General features: G+C 44.0%; 2 protein-coding genes across 2 annotated transcripts in view; one reads left to right on the plus strand and one right to left on the minus strand.

Moving 5' to 3' along the window:
- The window catches only part of T265_01385 (hypothetical protein), a gene marked incomplete at both ends in the record, with an annotated part of 79509 nt that overhangs the window by 31798 nt on the left and 29378 nt on the right, over positions 1-18333 (minus strand). The window contains 8 exons of the mRNA XM_009165411.1: positions 61-292; positions 2398-2765; positions 5864-6149; positions 6569-6988; positions 10033-10236; positions 12561-12824; positions 12911-13102; positions 15618-15740. Of these exons, the coding sequence (XP_009163675.1) occupies positions 61-292; positions 2398-2765; positions 5864-6149; positions 6569-6988; positions 10033-10236; positions 12561-12824; positions 12911-13102; positions 15618-15740 (2089 nt within the window). The remainder of the gene's footprint in view (positions 1-60; positions 293-2397; positions 2766-5863; positions 6150-6568; positions 6989-10032; positions 10237-12560; positions 12825-12910; positions 13103-15617; positions 15741-18333) is intronic.
- Positions 9290-18333, plus strand: part of T265_01386 (hypothetical protein) — a gene marked incomplete at both ends in the record, with an annotated part of 10867 nt that continues 1823 nt past the window's right edge. The window contains 4 exons of the mRNA XM_009165412.1: positions 9290-9361; positions 13922-14216; positions 14927-15065; positions 18050-18324. Coding sequence (XP_009163676.1) covers positions 9290-9361; positions 13922-14216; positions 14927-15065; positions 18050-18324 — 781 coding nt within the window. The remainder of the gene's footprint in view (positions 9362-13921; positions 14217-14926; positions 15066-18049; positions 18325-18333) is intronic.

Below are 18333 nucleotides of genomic sequence, written 5' to 3' on the forward strand. Positions count from 1 at the left end.
GTGGGGCGCCTATATATATATATATATATATATATATATACGAGTAGATGAGAAACTCACCGGTAACATCCGCATCGCTGATTGATAAGTTGATTGTATCACAGGCAATTTTGAGCGCTGTTTCCCGATCCTTGGCCATTATGGGGGCGCACATGCTGAGAAGGTAGAACAAGTCACGGCACGCAGGTGAGTTAATCCGAACTCCCATAAAACTGCTGGGAAGTCCGAACTTGCACATCTTTCTGATCACCTCTTTCATTGTCCGGTTGACTGTAGGTCTGTCTTCAAACATCTGACAAAGAAATTTAACCAGTGGCTGATTATACGCATACGAACGACACAAGAAACAAGGCTCATATTTATAACACAGATATAGAACTCCCCCATATTGAAGCTCATTTTGGAGGCGCTGATTTTTTCAGTGAGACCACCACCTCTCTGTTTCTCGTGGAAACAACTCTTCCACACACAAATGACTGATTTAGTGCACAGGAGAAACCAAAATGGAAATACCGTATGTCGTTGACCCGTATGTTTATCATTTGTCTAATACTTTAGAGTCCACGCCAGAAGCAAAGCTGATAGATACAGGAACCCGATGCATGAGTGAAGCATACTGTTTTCAGCTGAACTCAAATCAACTGAAATTTGAGGCTTCGGTACGTACACAGCGGTATCGTAGGAACAATCCACAATTGAGATGCCAGCCGAAGGTAGTACGGCTGAAGGAAAGAATGAAAAAATACACGGTGTGATAGTTCTCAAGCTACCAACAAATAGCACTGTTTCAGCCATTACACAGGGATGACCCTTCACGATAACACCGTGCATTGCAGGACTCCTATCCGGCTTTAGCTAGTTCCTAATATATTGTAGATGATAAGAGCTGTTGACCAGTACTTGTTTCGTCATCACGTGCACGAAAGAGCATCGAAGATCTTCAGCATTTTCTAAAAAGAATTCACGAAATAAAAGTCTGTCCCACGGAAGCTGGTAAAAACATTCGGATTAGGTGATGTTCCGTTATATGAGTGCAGAAAGCAGTGCGGTTCACGTTGGTCAACCGCACTGCAAGAAAATATTTTTGTTGAGGACACAAGTACTATGAAACGACAAATTCGCCAAAAGAAATGAAATTCCGGGATGATTATTCCCATCACCACTGAAGATAACAGTGTATGCAATTGCATTTTAAAAATGGAGGACCTTGGTGGAGGAAAATCTATGTGACGTCGGTAAGAGTCGGAGTCACTTAACCCTCTAAACAACCGGTTGCGTATCGTATTTGTGCAGGATGGTATCAACATGGAGTGCTACCATAGCAACACACTGCATTCTATGCAATAAAATGCCCGACACATGAGCGACAGACGGTTCGATCTAGAAAAGATAGCCAACGAAGCAGTAGCTCTTACGTCAGGTCCTGCAAATATGATGACAGAAAAATAGCCTTGACTAAACGAGTAACTATCAGTGGAAAAATAGCCAAAGGTCCAGGAATGTTAGCCGCGGCAACGTCAGGATGTCAACTTGAAATTGAATAAAATACTTCATTTTCGAAGCTATGGTCAGGGAAGCTCAAATTCATATTCACAGGCGGGGTAACCATGACCTAAGGATCTTCAGTGCATCATTGCCGACTACAAAATGGCACAGGTTAACAAATATTGCAAACCAGGAAAACAAATAGCAGAATCAATGCAGATGACTAAGAATCTAAGATCCAGAAGTGTACAGATACACCTTCCGTCAGATTGAACAGCGCTGCATTAGACGCAGCTTGGTGTCGTGCAGTGCGTAGATTCGTCACGTGAAGCGTTCAGCTGTAGCACCCTTCCGTTTCCTAACTGCCATGCCACCCAAAGAAAGCACGAGGGCTAGGATACTGCCAGGTTGCCCAAGCCTAGATAGAGGAAGTCGAGTGGTGGAGGTCGGATTCGAACCACGAACCTTCCGGTCAGTAAATTCGCGCTCTAACCACCTGGGCCATCTCGCCCCCATTGGAGGAGTTGAAAGTTGACTGTCGAGCTTCATCTGGGGGTTCTTTTGGAACCAGAAAACACCGGAAACAGAGCATGAGCGTGGACAATCGCCCGATTCCGAATAACTTTCTATCAACCTTTACATCTTCAGGGACAAAGTAGGCTTGGTGGTCACTTCATTTTTCACGAACTAGGTTAAACAGCTGCATCAAAACCCAACGCTACATCCGCAGACAGCGACAGTGGGTAATGTGATGGTAGGATGTCCACAATAACGCCCCGCAATAAATAGCTTCGTCGTGGATCACACATGTACTAAACTGAGCTAGTCGATCGTTGATAAGTCACGAAAGTACGTCAATCCGAGGTCACTCAAATAAGCTATTCGATACTATAAAAACCAGTAAGGACAAACCTGTATAACTATGGAGCCGACGAACGCAGAGTACTCTGCTGTGAAGTCACGTGAATGTGGAAAACTAAGCAGAACCGACAGTAGATTGACATCAATCATTTCTCTGGCATCGTCAAAACTGGAATATGCGAGTCGCAGTAAGAGACGAAGCATCGCGTTTACACAGTCTGATGGGAATAATACGGAGGAAGCATGGACGTTAGTGGGACATGAGGTATCGCAAAGCGGTACTGTCGTTTGACTGATGGCAGAATGTGTGGTCGCACGCTCAAACTGATGAACCAAGCCAGTGAATAGTGTTCTTCTTTGCTTGCCAGTCAGCTTGGGTGGAATTTCAGCATCCAGAATGGAGCGCTCGTACGCTGATTCTGTCCAGAGGTAATAGATAACGGAAGTTAAAAAGTGAGAATGAGTGACGTCAAAATAGGGACTTTCCAATAGAAACCTTAGAAGCAGTACTCAACTAAACGTCCAACGGATCTTATTACGAGACCAGAGAGTTGAGAAAATTGGCTGTCGGTGTTCCGACTTATCCTCATGGGATTCCCAAAGTAAACCAAGCGGACGAATGTTTAACGAAAGATAAACATTGAAAATATTTCAGTGAACCTCAGAAAACCCCCCTTAACACCGGCGGCACTCTGATAACTGGTACAGGTTTCACCATACTAACGGTTTATAAGCAAAAAACAGCAAAACTCTAACTTGACATTTAAATGAACCAAATGAACTCAAAAAGATATAGATGTCACTATTTGGCAACCAAAGGAAGTATATAAGCATCCACGAAAAACAGACAGCTCTTGCCGACGTCTTGGAGGGTACCACCACCCAGGCTCATGGAAGCCTGGTGTGGTTCACTACTGGAGGGTTTCCTGGCTTGGGTTACCGGCCTATTCGTTTTTAGTCGCTGATACTTGGTTGTGTAGCAATCACATCAAGTCGAATTGCTCTTTAATCAGCCCAATGTTTTACTGATATTACTGTCAGATGTACTCTACGCGTATGGTGCCCAAGCCATTGATGCTCCTGATTAGGGTTACTGGTCTGTTGCTTGAGTTTTTCTTACAACGGAACTGTTCAACTACGGCGGTCCGACGCTGTAGAATGCAATTATTTAACGGACCAGCAAAATCTGGCAGGAAAAGAAAGTAACACCGGAGTTCAAGGATGCTCTAGTTGTGCAGAACCGTACAGGCAAGTCTTTGGTATGGGCGCTACTCGACTGCCCGACAGCTGAAGTGATCGACGCACACAACCCCGAAGAATAATGTGGATTCCATGCTGACCGTGGCATGATAGACCTAATATTTGCTGCACGACAGCAGCTCCATACTCTCTTTGTTTACTTCACGATGGAATTCGACCGCACCAAAGAAATACTGTAAATACTTCTTTTCAGATATGTCTATTCGCCAAAAATAGTCAACCTCATTCGAAGTCCACAAGACGGAATGACAGAAGGTGCAGAGGAATGGGTCGACTTGAAGTGATTTAAAAATCTTCACTGGTGTACAGGTCGACTGCCGGCTTAATGGACATCTTAGTGAAAGGGTATCCAATTTGAATAAATTGGATCGCAGTGAACTTTAAAGCATCTTTTTTGTTCCGTTTATGTATACTTCGTATGTATTTCGTAAGACCCGCACTAAAGCCCCGGATATTCCAAAGTGATAAGTCTACAGCGGTGCTGGAAGTGACTCCCTGTGACCATGGTTGCTCAGAAATAGCTAAACGATGTCTAGCAACAGCTAGCCACATGTTTGTGTCTAGGACGCGTCTCCTGGGTGGTGGGTAGCTATCAGATGTCCATTTGCATGCAATGCACAACTGTTCAGTTGTACCCACTAGGATTGACAATCATATGCCACCAGATGGGTATACTGATGGCTTTAGAACCGATCTCTCCTATTCACCCTCCCTTGGGTTTGCACCGAACACAGGGCGTTTATTTAGGTGCGCGTGCGGCTCCATGAAAACCGCACGTGGTATTGCCCATTGAGCTCAGGTGTCTACCAGTGTAGTTTTATGTGACAGGTCGATCCGGAAATGGATGACAGCCCATTACATTAGCACCCAAACTACCACCGGATTATGAGTGTGGATAACCTGGTAAGATAGTTAAAGCACCTAGGGACTAATGCAAACAATGAAGAAGCGAATCACATGTTCCGTATCATAACCATGAGAATCACAGAAAGGACGACCAAAAGCTTTGTTCATGGATCCCTACATTGAGAATCTTGAATATCAACGGGATCATAGCTTGTTTCTTGTGTTTGACTGGGACTTCAGGGTAGATACTATGGGGTATATAGCTGCAAGCTCAATGGAGTTATAACAATAAGTTGAGGAGATCCCAACGTAGAGACGCTTAAATTATACGAAGTACAGGGTTTCGGTAGTTCCACCTAGATAGACCTCACAGTTGCTCACGGTTAAGACGCAATCTCGGGTTTGCGAAACGAGCGTAAGACTTAGTTCCCAACTAGTCTCGTCTGGACCTGTGTACATGCATTCCTCACGTTACAACGCGGATGTTTCCAAAAAGAAGATAGCGATTCTACCTCTAATTGATGTCCTCACAGGAGACAATGAATTCGTTGAATCCCGGTAAGCTAACTAATGAAATCGTATGCAGAGAACGCCGGACACAATAAAAATGACCCAAGAACATGGAAAATAGCTAGGAAAATACTGAAGCGTCCGGACCCTTCTTCGTAAAATCATGGGGAATTATGTAGACGAATTACTTGACTTGATAACGATAATAATAACAAAAATAATAATAAATAATCGTTCAGCTGTAACACCCTTCCGGTGCCTAGCAGTCATGCCACCCAAATAAAGCACGATGGCTGGGATACTATCAGGTTGCCCAAGCCGAGACAGGAGAAGTGAAGAAGATATATAGGTCAAGTTCGAACCACGGACCTTCCGGTCGGTAAATTCGCGCTCTAACCACTGAATCATCTAGGCACAGTTATACGGCATTTATGTACCGGTGCTTTCACATTAATGTCGTTCTGAATGGCGATGAAACTAATGGAAGTATTGCAGTGCCTCATGGTTGGAAGTTCAGTTCTACCTCTTCGGTTGGTTCCGTGAGTATTCACTTTTTTAGGGAGGTACTGTGCGACTCAAGTACTTCCAGTCTACTACTAACTTCATAACTGACAAAACTTAAGTAATATTCCAATTGTTAGTTGCGAAACAAGAAGTTTGTAAGATGAAGGCGCACTGCGGTCCAACAAGGGCAAGCAATAGTACCAATGGTTCAATGTAAAATCCAGTTCCCAAGACTTGGTACGGATTGGGAAGAATAAGCATAGCAGGCGCACCTGTTATGGCATAGCGATGAGTGAACAAATCAGAAGGAACTTCAGCTTTCCAAGCGCCACTTTCCCCACCATTGTACGATGATCAAAATTGTGTATTTTTTCGAACCAACGTTTAGAACACTTACCCTTGTTGGATCGCTCGTCGGTGTCCTCTGCGGTTGAAGGCATGAGCAGCACCGGCCGCCGATGCATGCTATCAAGGTTGATTTGCGTCATGGTAGGAAATTCAACCGCGTAGGGCCTGCGACTTATGTGACAGTAGGCAGACAATTCACCGTTGTGAAAGGCGGTGTCAATAATACGTCCACTTTCACTTGCATAAGGATGCCACAGCATGGCACGATCATCGAACCAGTTCCAAGTATGTGAATTCAAGTATAGCTTGCTGCTGATCTGCCGTAACTGCATTGCCTTGAAGGAGGGAGTGAAAATGTTATTGAGATTGGGTTTCAGTTGCCTGTGGGCATTGAGAAAGTGGTGACCGAGGTAACTCAGTAAAAAAACTCAGAGTGATACCGACATGCCCGTGTGCATGCCCATACTGCGAGGAGCTAACGTTCGCAAACAACTGTGAAACAGAGAAAATGCGATATTTCATGAAGAACACACCAAGGGAATATCAAACTACAACCAGACTCTTTATATCTGGAAGTCAAATGAGGCTATGAGCAGGTATGCTAGCCAAACGTTGTCGTGGCGCTCACTAGTTAGGACGGAAGAGTAGAAAAGCAACCCGCTTCAAACAGGTTGTCACGGTCAGTTCATAGAACACTGAAACGTGGTAAGCTTGGAATGACTAACTGCTTGTAACCAGCTGTCACCGAACTTACCTGTATGCTGCGCTCATACAAATCCAGAATGAGACAGGACAGGAGTAAAGTTTTATAATAGTCTGTGTCTAGCCCGTGATTAGCCTGTTGAGCAGTGTCTGGTGGACAGTCACTTGACTGTTCGCACCGAGCCACCCATGTAATCAACAGATGGGGCAAATTATGCTTCCAAGCCAGACGAGCACATAGGGACTGACAGCGACTGAAAAGCAGGGCAGACAAATGAAGTCCAACGGTAGGTTGTTCTTGTACCGAGACACCAGCCTCGTCAACATTGACCGAAAGAGAAGGGATGGTCGGAGAGGCGGCAGAGAGGCCCAAACGTCCAGACATAGTGGCAGCAACAAAACCAAAAAGTTCGTCAATGTAATGTTCTTCTTCACCGCTGGAAAGGAGCAGCTCAGCAATCCGATGAAGAATCTGATACAAAAAGCAAAGGGGCAAACCTAAGGTCTAGCGGCATAGCCGAGGACTTGGAGGTACGGAAACGAGAACGTCATAGGCAAACATACAGTGAGTTGGAAGTCGCGAAAACAGTAAAAAAAAACTTAACACAAGGTTGTTCAATTCCACAAAACTGGTAAAACTGAGAATCCTACCAACAACAGAGCGAGTGCACACAGGAGCATTACCGTTAACGCTGATACCCCACTACACGCCATTGAGACCATGCCATAAAACTGTGTGAAGGCGAGATGAGCGGAAAGTGAGAGGATCACTGGTAGAATCGTCAAGTACTCAGACTATTATGTACCACTAAACACCTAATAATATTATATTATTGCATAAATGTTATGGAATACATGGGGAACACAAACATGCCTCCAGTGGAGACAGTGGAAGGTAGCATATGCTTCAATAGACTCAACGGAAACCCCAGAGTTAAGAACGGTCCAACCGGCCAACAGGCGGATTGACAAATGAACCCCGATAGAGGATGACAGCAAGATCGCTGGTGAGGTCTACTGGTGGCCAAAGGCTGAAACACAAAGAAGACTCGTGAAGAGTCCGTCACGGTGGCTAGGTCACAGAGATGGTGGTCACATTTTTCGTAATACCAAGTAGTCCTCCAACGAATCAGACCGGCTAACCCCCTAGTTTGCAGCCTCCAAAAAAGGACTCGAAACATTTTTTCAAAACGTCATTGTACTGGATGCATTCTTCAGCTTAAATGACTGATGTGCAAGCACACAATTGCTACTCCACCATCCTTACCTTACTTTAAAGTGACTGTCGCCTGTGCATATGTTGTTCCCAACTTGTTCTACCCATAACCTTATTTGCAATTATCACGTGGTCGAACAAGCCCAGGTTTTTAGGTATTTCTATGAATCGGTGATTGACGCAAAATGCTATCGAATCGTTTTAAGTTCTCAGTCCTTTGGTGGTAAACCCCGTTGAACTGCTTCTGTGATTTGGAGTCTCCGTCACTTGTGTCACCGATCTTCCTTATATTGGCAAAAAACAGCTTTGTACTTCAATATCGTTCGGCTCGCATTTGGCTATCAAGGACTGCAATAGCGCGAAACAAACTCGGTGTTTGGAAAATGCTGCATATTCGCACGGATTTTGACAACGCGCGATTCTGGGAGGTTGATGATGCCGGACAATCGAGACGTTCTCTCTATGTTATAAACCATAATATGTACGTCGAAGGGAGAAGAGATGCAACAGGTTACTTTCACTCGCCATCTTATCCTCGAACTTGAAGAGTAACACTTCAGCCGGTTGAGGAAAGGCAACATAGATCGATATGAGTGATTCAGGTTATCGTATGACTCCGGCAAAAAGCATAATTTCCGTGCATTAAAATCGTACATTTGCACGAGAAAAAACTTGGAACAAAAGACCAGCTGCTTTCACTAAACCAGTTAATTTTTTATTTTCTCACCAAGTACAGGGATGTCTAATTCAAACCAAGTGCACTTTAATGTGATCCTAGACATCAGTTTCCGTTCACATCACTTCCCTTAGATAAGCAGCTCAGCCATGCAGAATGAAACAAGATCGATGACCTCACCCACACGGAATCTTTTACTGAGCGAGTAATAATATATACATATCCTTCGAGTGTGATGGACGGCAAGCTGGGACCGCTAATATACATCGATATCAACCACGGTTGTGGGAAACGTTTGAAGGCACCATATTCCAACCATCAGAAGAGATCACGGTTCGCAAAGGCACATCAATACAGCCCACGAGGTAACCTAATGCAGGTAACAAATGAGACTCAGTGACCGCCCGTGAAGCACTGACTCGTGGGCAGGATTTGGCCTGGTAGGAGTCGCGTCAACTATACCATTACAAACCATCACACATATAAACGACCGACACTTTTGGTATTGCTGGATTTCCGAGGCGAATTCGACCCAGTTGACCAGTTTGTTCTCTTTGACGTACCTGATCAGCAATAAATGGCCCAGAAATTTTGTTAATAATAATATGTTCCTTGTATTCTCAGACTTGCCGCTGCGCGTGATAGTACACGGAGAGTTCAGTTATAGCTTCTGTTTCCGATGTCCGACAACGATACCCATTCTCACCATTCCTACCCAAGTTCGTTATCCTCGGGATGATGAGACGAACGCTAGGTCCTCAAACTCCTGGTGTCCACGAATATCTTACCCGCTTCAAATATCCGGACACTGCTCCCGTCTCCGAAAAGAAATGGGAGTAGGTGTTTTTGGATGAACTAACCAGTCATTTCGGCCTTTTGGCATGCAACTCGCACCCAAAAAGTGTCAGGTTCATACTCATGGACATGCAGTCACTGTACACATCACCCATAATGTGAGTGTCTAGAGTCTTTTACGTATCATGAAAGCAGCGTGTGAATAGAGAGAATGATATGTGATTACAAACATGGGAGGCATCCATCATTAGCCATGTATACACAACAGAACTGACCCATCTGCGGATCCAAAGGCTACTTCAAGTCCAGAAAAACGGCTACTATTGGTTGACGGTACGTGTATTGCTGTTGGAGCACTTGGCATACGAAGATGTGATCAATGCACTCTGTATCAGGAGGAAGTATTCATAAATGTTGTCGGATTCGTCACGCGTACTGATGTCTGTTGTCGCAGTTATTACTGAAGCCAGTCGCCTTGTTATGACAAGTCTAAGGCTTCAAGCTCCACGACTGATACAGTCTCTACGTGCATATTTTTTATTTAAGGTACAATGCCTCCTTTATATAAAGTGCAGTTCATTATAAAAACAAGTTCAATCAATCTAAATACGATAAAATATTTATCATTGCTATAAAATGGCGCTGGTTAAATCTCATCTGCTAAGAACCCAACCTCAGGATTTCACAATGACTTTTTCTACATTAAACTAATTAGACAGCTAAGGGCATTTGTCATCTGAATTCTTTGGGAATCTGGTGAACTGCTGTCACAAATTATCAAACTAAAAACCGCAGAGAATGATGCATGAAAGTTTGGGTAACAACTCACTTGATCTGAATGATGATGTTTGGCGATTGAGTAACATGCACGAAATACATGCCTTTTAAGTGATTCGCGTAGTTCTTCAATCTTTTCCGGAGCCAAAGATTCCAATTCCGCGAGAGGTTTCTGCCAATCGAACGGAATTTTTAATGAGCTCGGAAGACTGGGAATCGGTTGCTGCGTTGAAGAACGCGAGCGCTCTCCAGTGGTCTGAAAGCATAATTAAAGAATGAGGTGTATCAATTACATATACAATAACTGAGTCCAACAGTCAAGTAAGGAATAATGAAGTGCATTTCGAATTCGGGTAGTAGAACGAATGGACAAGGAACCACGATAAGAAGCGATTGGATAGCGTTTACGCATCTGATAGATTTGCGTCGTAGGTAAAACTGGGCCCACTCGAGTGTGTTACAATGGTTGGATGTATTCATTTTACGCTGTTATTTGTGGAGAAAAATAGGCACAGATAGCCAAGGCACGGGGGGGTCTCAAATCCAGGTCGTCAAAACGCTAATCAGAAAATCCACTTGCTCGACTACTAGGGTGAAAAATTGCGATAAGAACACGATATAGTTGAGATTTCGGATCAAGGTATCCAGAACAGACGGATAATTCGTGATAAGAACCAAGGTGTTCTTGCAGTTAAGAAATTTACCGAAATTTCAAAACAATTCACACGGGCGTCGCTCAACGGTTGTATGATAAACAGAATACTGAACCTAAGCACGAATAACTTCGCCCGTCAAAGAGGGACTACATGCACTGGTGAAATGGCGGTAAATGCATTAACATCATATGATAGGTGAGTAATGTTCAGTACTAGGTATGAACGAGAATATACACACCTGATGAGTTCTAAATTGAGTCTAGTTAATGTAAACAGGCCGCAGCAATTAGGTCAAGGCAGAGGACTGTTCAAAAAGAAGTGATATGCACAAAACACAAGCTTCAAATTTTGACGTTCTCTGTACATATTGAGACCAAGGGCGTTTTTAATCAAGAGGATCAATGGAAGGGATATGATGACTTTAGTTATACACATCCAAAGTCATACCCGCATTACCCACTGTCTACATATATTTTTGCCTAATGCAATGGAGCGGTGGATCGCAGTTCTGAGTGTGAGTAAGAAAGCCAAAACGTCCCATGTCCGTGGGATACCAGTATGCCTGCGCGGTTACTCAATACACCCGTCTTTGTCTGTAGCTCTACCCTTTCTCCAAAGTCAGAATTGTTTTCCTGAGAGAATTTTTCAGGTAATTTAAATGCCGGGAGCAGGAAGTGCAGTCTACGAGAGTAAAAAATTGGCAACTACAGATGATGAAGCTGGTAATGAGTCAACAACACGTTATCGTTGAAAACTTCATGCGCCCGAAATCCATGTGTAAACTACCTATCAAGACCTCTGGATGCATAAAGAAGCATGCAAACACAGTCCTGAATAATAGAATACGTAAACACTTTGCTTATTGCAGTTCTAAAACCTTTAGGCATAGACGACAGTCTTTTTGTATTTCGAGAATGACCCGACATTTCCAAAACTGTTGAACTGGTATTTTCTGACTCCAGCCAGCCTAGTAAAAACAACCTAAGCCACACACGGCGCATATCCGTTGTACTGGCCAATATTTACGAATCCGTCTCAAGAAAAAAAGAAGCAAGACAGGAAAATGCAGTAATAAATATCCATCGAGAAGCAGTCCCTAGTTGAGGAATCCCACAATAAGCTGTGTCTGACGGAGAGCGATTTTACTTTTGTCTTCACGAGGACGAACTTTCCTCATGGGAACTGTGCTGCTGCATTACGCTATTTGCGTAATGCAAATAAAAGCGGAAGATAAAGTTAATTAAGGTATCCAGGATGATGGGCAGAAAAGCTTGAGAACCGCTAGTGGACAAGGATCGGTACGGCAACACTTTCCTTGTTTGTAATACGAACCCAAAATGAAGGGTAAGCGCAGTTGAAAATGGAGGTGCGCCACTAAAGTTTTTTTCATCGGGAATCGGCCACACTGAGTAATCGTGTTGAATTGGGTGTAATTTCAACTTGCGAATGGAACTATTTTGTGTCGAAAGGCCGAGAAGCACTTCCCAACCATGTCATCCTCCCGAAAATTGACGGGAGTGCGCAAACACGAGTCTCCAGAAAGAGCCGAAACTGGGACATTCAGTTTTCCGCTTGAACACTACGCTGAATGGACGTTCGATTAACGTACAACTGTGTACGATATGGCCGCAGATCTCAATCTACTTATAGATTAGCGGGCTATGCAGTTCGGACGATTTCCAACAGAATAGTAACAGTGCAACAATGTCTGTTTATGTGCCGCCACACTAGAAAAGTCATTGAGTCACTGGAAGAAATTTCGCTCATCTACGACAACTAATCACACTAAAGAACGATCAGAGTCAAGTCTCATGCTCCAGTGCACTGACCAAATTTAAAAATAGATGCAACTCTAGTTTAAAGCACTACGCTCCAATCACATGACAACAAAAATAAAAAGGAATCGCACGCGTTGAGAGATTACAGCGTTCAAGTGATTCAACGGTGACTCAGCGGAACTGAGTAGGGATGAAGCGACCGACGCAAGTTCCATTGCTGCCGCAGCGATTGCGGAGGCCGATCGGGTAACAGAACTGTCACTGCCCTCTTGAGTTGGTTGTTCCACGGTGTCACGCCTCTGTAACGTTGCACTTCGGCTTGATCGAACAGTAGCAGTTGTTGCAAGAAGTTCTTCTGCTGGTGTTGAAACCAAAATATTCACTGCCTCGTTTACGTCGCCCTCCGTTTGCTGAAGATGAAAAGCAGCCACATCAGAGTTCAATCGAGTAAACTAAGACCGGGAACTATACCTCTGATGACAACACTGAAACTAACCTCCAGAGCAACCACAGCTACCTCACGGGAGAACCCCATTTCCTCAAGCAGCCGTATGTTTACCCTAGTTCGTCCGTCAAGTTCCGGTTCAGCAGTACCTGATTCAGACACATCCATGATTGCATCTTCTGTAGATAATGTGGTAACCGGAGGAACTGACGTTGACGTATCCGGATGAATGACTGTAGAGAGCTGATAAACCGAAAGGCGATGAATGTAGATCACATACCGCAGACAGTCACGTCTTTAGTGAACAAAAAATAAGGTCTAATTCACATACAAGGTGGTTATGGTCAGAAAATAGCATCGTATGCAAACCGGAATGAGCACCACTCCTGTTTGAAAGTTAGTGCGCACAGGGATTCAAGTATTTACTCCTGAACAGAACGACAAATGAAATATAAAATGGATGCGTTCGTTCCTAAAACGCAATTCACTACGCATTTCTCCCTGATTGGAGCTCATCGAGCAAATGCCAGAAGACCGATCACTTGGTGCTTGAGTTCAATGTTGACACATCTAACCTAGCATCGCGCGGTACCACGACTCACTTGTACGAACTGAGTATAAAGCCGAAGTGGCCCAAACTTGCCATTTATGTCAAATTCTTCAGGAATTTAACCACAACTCACCCATAAATTCTCATGAAGTACATCGACGAACTGGTACGAAATACACTGATGGGCATGAGGTTTGTCTACGGGATAATAACGAAGCAGCCCTAAAAAACACGATGCACAGGCATTTCTCTCAAAATGGAGGCCATCAGGTGGATATAACAGGATCGGCCTCTCACTTCCGAGTGCAGACTCCTGACGAATCCGAAGTACAGACCGACCTAATTTACTTCAAGAAACCGCTGCCAAATTATCCATACGTAGACACAACTAAGCTAAAAGGTAGTGATCGTTGAACTGGCCTGAAACCCAGGGATAGAATGTACCACACAGTCCGTACTCATCAGAACATGAATAGATGACTGTGCATTGACACTGCCCAACAGACGAGTAGCCTGATCGTGCGAGATGGCCCAAAAGGTTAGAGAGCCAATTTACTGACCGAAAGTTCCGTGGTTCGAACCCGACCTCTATATCTCGACTTCCTCTGTCTAGACTTGGGCAACCTGGCAGTATCTCAACCCTCGTGCAGACTTCGGGTAGCATGGCAGTTAGGCACCGAAAGGATGCTACAGCTAATCGTGCAAAGCACAGTCGTGGTTCAAAACGAAAAGTAGTTAGCCCACACACTGATGGAAAAGAGATTGCAGTGTGTCTACAAATAGCCCAGGTGCCCCTTATCCCTTTCTGTGAACGGAATTCCTATACGTCACCCTCTATATTACTGTTTCGAAAAAACAAACCGAATCGATTTTATAATTATAATTATAATTGCAATTATAATCATAATAATACAAGTGGAAATGTCTCTGCTTTACATAACGGATCAAATTCAAGTCTTACAAACTACAGGCTGACTACTAGCACACTCTATCAGCTTTATTTCAATCTCTCTCCAAACGTGAGAGCCTTTTTCCACGAATCTGACATGCCACACAAAAAGCCAAAGTGTTTAAATATGAAGCTAACCTGTCAAGTGTAACTGGATGATAAATATTGTTTATCCACTAGACTCAACGCCTCACTGATTGCCACAAACAGGTGATGGAGCAGTTGGATATCTCCATACCAATAACTTTTTTGAGGGTCAGAAAGGTCGAATATGCACTTCCGCCGGTGCAAACACAGATGCCATCAAGTTGCCACGAGATTTAATAAATGGAAACACAGAACAAAATACCTAAGGTGAAGTTCAAAGTTAAAGAACGCACTCAGGTGTTTAACATACAGCGCTCCATATCCAACGGTTCGTTCTGTAACAACACCGACCCTAAACTAATCGCGTAGTGAAGTTTAGGCTTATCTGCTCCTATTCTTAAACTAACTTCCGGATTCTTGATGCCTAATACGACCAATTATGGTTGTGTGTGCATGAAATCACATTCTCGTTCGGCTGTAGCACCCTTTCGGTGCCTAGCTACCATGTCACATGAAGGAAGCACGACGGCTGAAATACCGTCAGATTGTCCTATTCTGGAAAAGAGCAGTCCAGATGCCAAGGTTGGATTCGAACCGCAAAACTACGAATCATTAAGCTGGTGCCTTCATCACTGAGCTATCTCGAGCCAACTAAATCCTATTAGTCAGGGAGAAATGTTCTCAGGAAACAATTAGCTCACTGGTTCGGTCTCTGCCACTGGCAATTCGGTGGTCAAATTGATAAGCAACATACCTAAAAGTCTGATGTGAACGTAGGTTTATCCACCATTACTCAAATAGCACAGGTTACATTGGCCCAAAAGAAGACAGCCGAACATTCAATGGCATAGGATTGGCAATCAAGGTTATCTGGGCATCAAAAGGATAAAGATGATTTGTGGACTCAGGTCGTATTAGGCAGGGTGGTTGTGGGAAGGAAGTCACTAGATAGAGAGAGCAAGGCAGTTGAGGCGGTTGGGCTGCTTCAACCTCAAGGCTCCGTAACCTACTAAGACTGACTTTATTAGGATCGTCATATGAGAAACACAATCTAAGCCACGAAGTGAAAAATCATCTGGAAGGGTACGAATTCGAAGTACAACTATTTTCGATATGCTGAAAGATGACAACGATTATTATCTGAATCAAAGGCAAGGCGTAACGGTACTTACCACCTGAGGTATTGAGCAGGCAGGTCCTGGGGAAGAAGGTTTGCTAGTCGCCTTGAACAAGTATGGCACAATCGTTACCAGCATACTTAAAAGGTGCTCAACAGCACGGCGTGTCAATAAGTTCTGGAACGATAAAGTAAATACTCAGGTTTGATGACCATATTGGCTCAAGATGGTTCAAGGGAATATACTACAACGAAACAAACCAGTCGAAGAAATCACCTTATGTAGACAAAAACTGTCAAGGATGACCCATTACTTTGAATGTGTACCCTATATAGGGAAGGACCAGTCCAAAACGTTTCCACTTCGGTTGCGCTGAATGTTGCCAACCGCCCTGAGAAATCTAGTCAATACCTCTTCGACTGAGGCCGAAAAACATTCTGCATAGTTTACACCTCGGTATGGAACCCAATAAATACGATTCCATAGTTTAACATGTAGGCGAAGAAGATAACTCAAAAAGTCCCTGAAAGGATTAGAGATACTGACACTGTCTAGTGTATTAGTGGCATGATCAGTGGTTTCATAATACAGCGCCGGGAGACAAACCCTCGCAAGAAGATTCGATCCGGGAGAATGAGCTCTTTGTAAGGCCTCCATAACTTCGTGGATCCAAATAGTGAGACTAACAGACAGTGTACGACAAATGACACAACTGGCACGTCAGAATCTAAATAAACTAAAACCAAATCTTCTTCGGGCAGAGGCCACGGAAGGAACCTCAGCAATTGTATGCAAACCACCAAAACAGGCGCGTTCACTAGCTGATGAACATATCACTGGTATCGCAATTTGATGAAGCCAACAACAAGGTGAACTATGCTCACACCAAACTTCACTGCTTATATATGCAAGCCAGGTGTGAACTACGACGACCTGAGACCTCATCTTATTACCTTTCCCCTCTGTTGTTTAAAATAAAGCAGTTGTACAACCTCTAAAAGGTCATCCCATGCGAGATGGTCGGTCTCTATGGATAAGAAAATAAGAGTAGACGACTCAAGAATACACACCTAAAATAGGTCAATAAAAACTGAACAGGAATAGTCAGTGGTGAACAGAACAATCACTGTGGTGAAAGCGTAATATAAACGAAAAGATTGTGAAGTGTGATTATTCTGAATGCTGAAAGTGCTACTAAAGGTACATTCCTTGTCGGAAGTGTGCGACCAAGGTGTTCATGATTTATAGGGGGATTTCGCAATACATACCACGTTACTTGACGGACTCGCCAGGGAACGACGACGGCCAAAATCGCGCGTTTAAAGCAGAATGAGCGAATGCTAAAGCTCCCAGATACATAAGCCCTTGGATTTAAAACAACGGCAAGAGAACCACATATGTTGTAGCAGTTATACCGAGAAGGAATTATGAACAAATCCTGTCTCCCACTTTCTTTCACTCAGTCAGCTGTGAGATACGCGTAGGGACCCTATTGTACGGGTTAAAGGAGGTATTAGTTGTAAGACATGGTCGTGAGCCAAGAATGTGGCAGGTTAACCAGCCCCAATAATTCCAGAGATTAAAGATTGGCCGAGTGATCATGATCAATTGTGCCGCATTAAAAGACCAGGAAAGTGCATAGGGCCTCGGAATTCATCTTTAAACGAATTGACTGAGTGGAAACGCAGCTTGTAAGGATGACATGCCAGGCAACACTTTCACCAAACTACCAACCAAGCCCGATTTATTTTAGCTTCCCAAAGCACATAATCTTTGTCCACGTAGTTAGTTCGACGAAACGAGCCGTCCAAGGTAAATTAATACAGGAACGGGATGCATATGGTCAGGCACCGCGTTACTATTCTAGCCATGCGGGTTCACCTACTGTGAAAGGCAAGCACCAAAAAGGGTGAGCCCCGTTCATAAAGCACTCTCCAAGCAGCAGCAGCCATTAGGAATACCAAAACACGACGTGTACATACTGAATGCCCACCCAAATCTTCGATTGGCTGGATAGAGCTGAATATATTTAGAGAATTTGGTACGCAGTGAATGAACTGCGTGACGGGAGTCGTCACTTACGAGAAAAAACAGCTCGACCGTCGTCAAGGCCGCCACGCAAGTTCAGAGACAGTGCTAGGCACTAAAATCCTTGACAGAGGTCATCGGAAAACCAAAGAAACGGAAACATGAACTTCTAGTCACCAACTTGCTCATCAACCAATGAGCCATCTACTCCAAGAAACTACTATTGTTTGAATGGACAGATTCCTTTTTGTCCCATTTTAAGGCGGGCATCCGTAACGTGCTAAACATATTGTAGTGGTAAATCAACCACAGTTAATTAGGGAGCGCGCTCGATGTGAAGGTGCTAAGGTTGATTTGGAAGTGTTCGGTCAGGCCATTCCAACCGATCATAACCAAGTTGTGGAAGTTCGCGTTACAATCTGTAATGATGCGTTTTCGATTTAATCATAAGAGGGAAGGAGATGGAGCAGGCGAGCGATGCGGCGAGCGATGCAGGCGACCTCGGTGCGCTCCATATTACTATATGGATCAGAAATCTGGCCGATGCGCGCCGAGGACGTCAAAAGACTTTCAGTGTGTGACCATCGATATCTTCGGAGCATTGCCCGAATTTGGTGGGAACACCGGATCAGCAATTCTGAAGTACGTCGAATGGTATTCGGGAGAAATAACTCACCCTCGATAGATGAACTGATCACACTGCACAGGTTGCGCTGGCTTGGCCACGTGCTGCGTATGCCAG

Source organism: Opisthorchis viverrini, assembly GCF_000715545.1.
Source record: "Opisthorchis viverrini unplaced genomic scaffold opera_v5_15, whole genome shotgun sequence".
NCBI classification, from domain to species: domain Eukaryota; kingdom Metazoa; phylum Platyhelminthes; class Trematoda; order Opisthorchiida; family Opisthorchiidae; genus Opisthorchis; species Opisthorchis viverrini.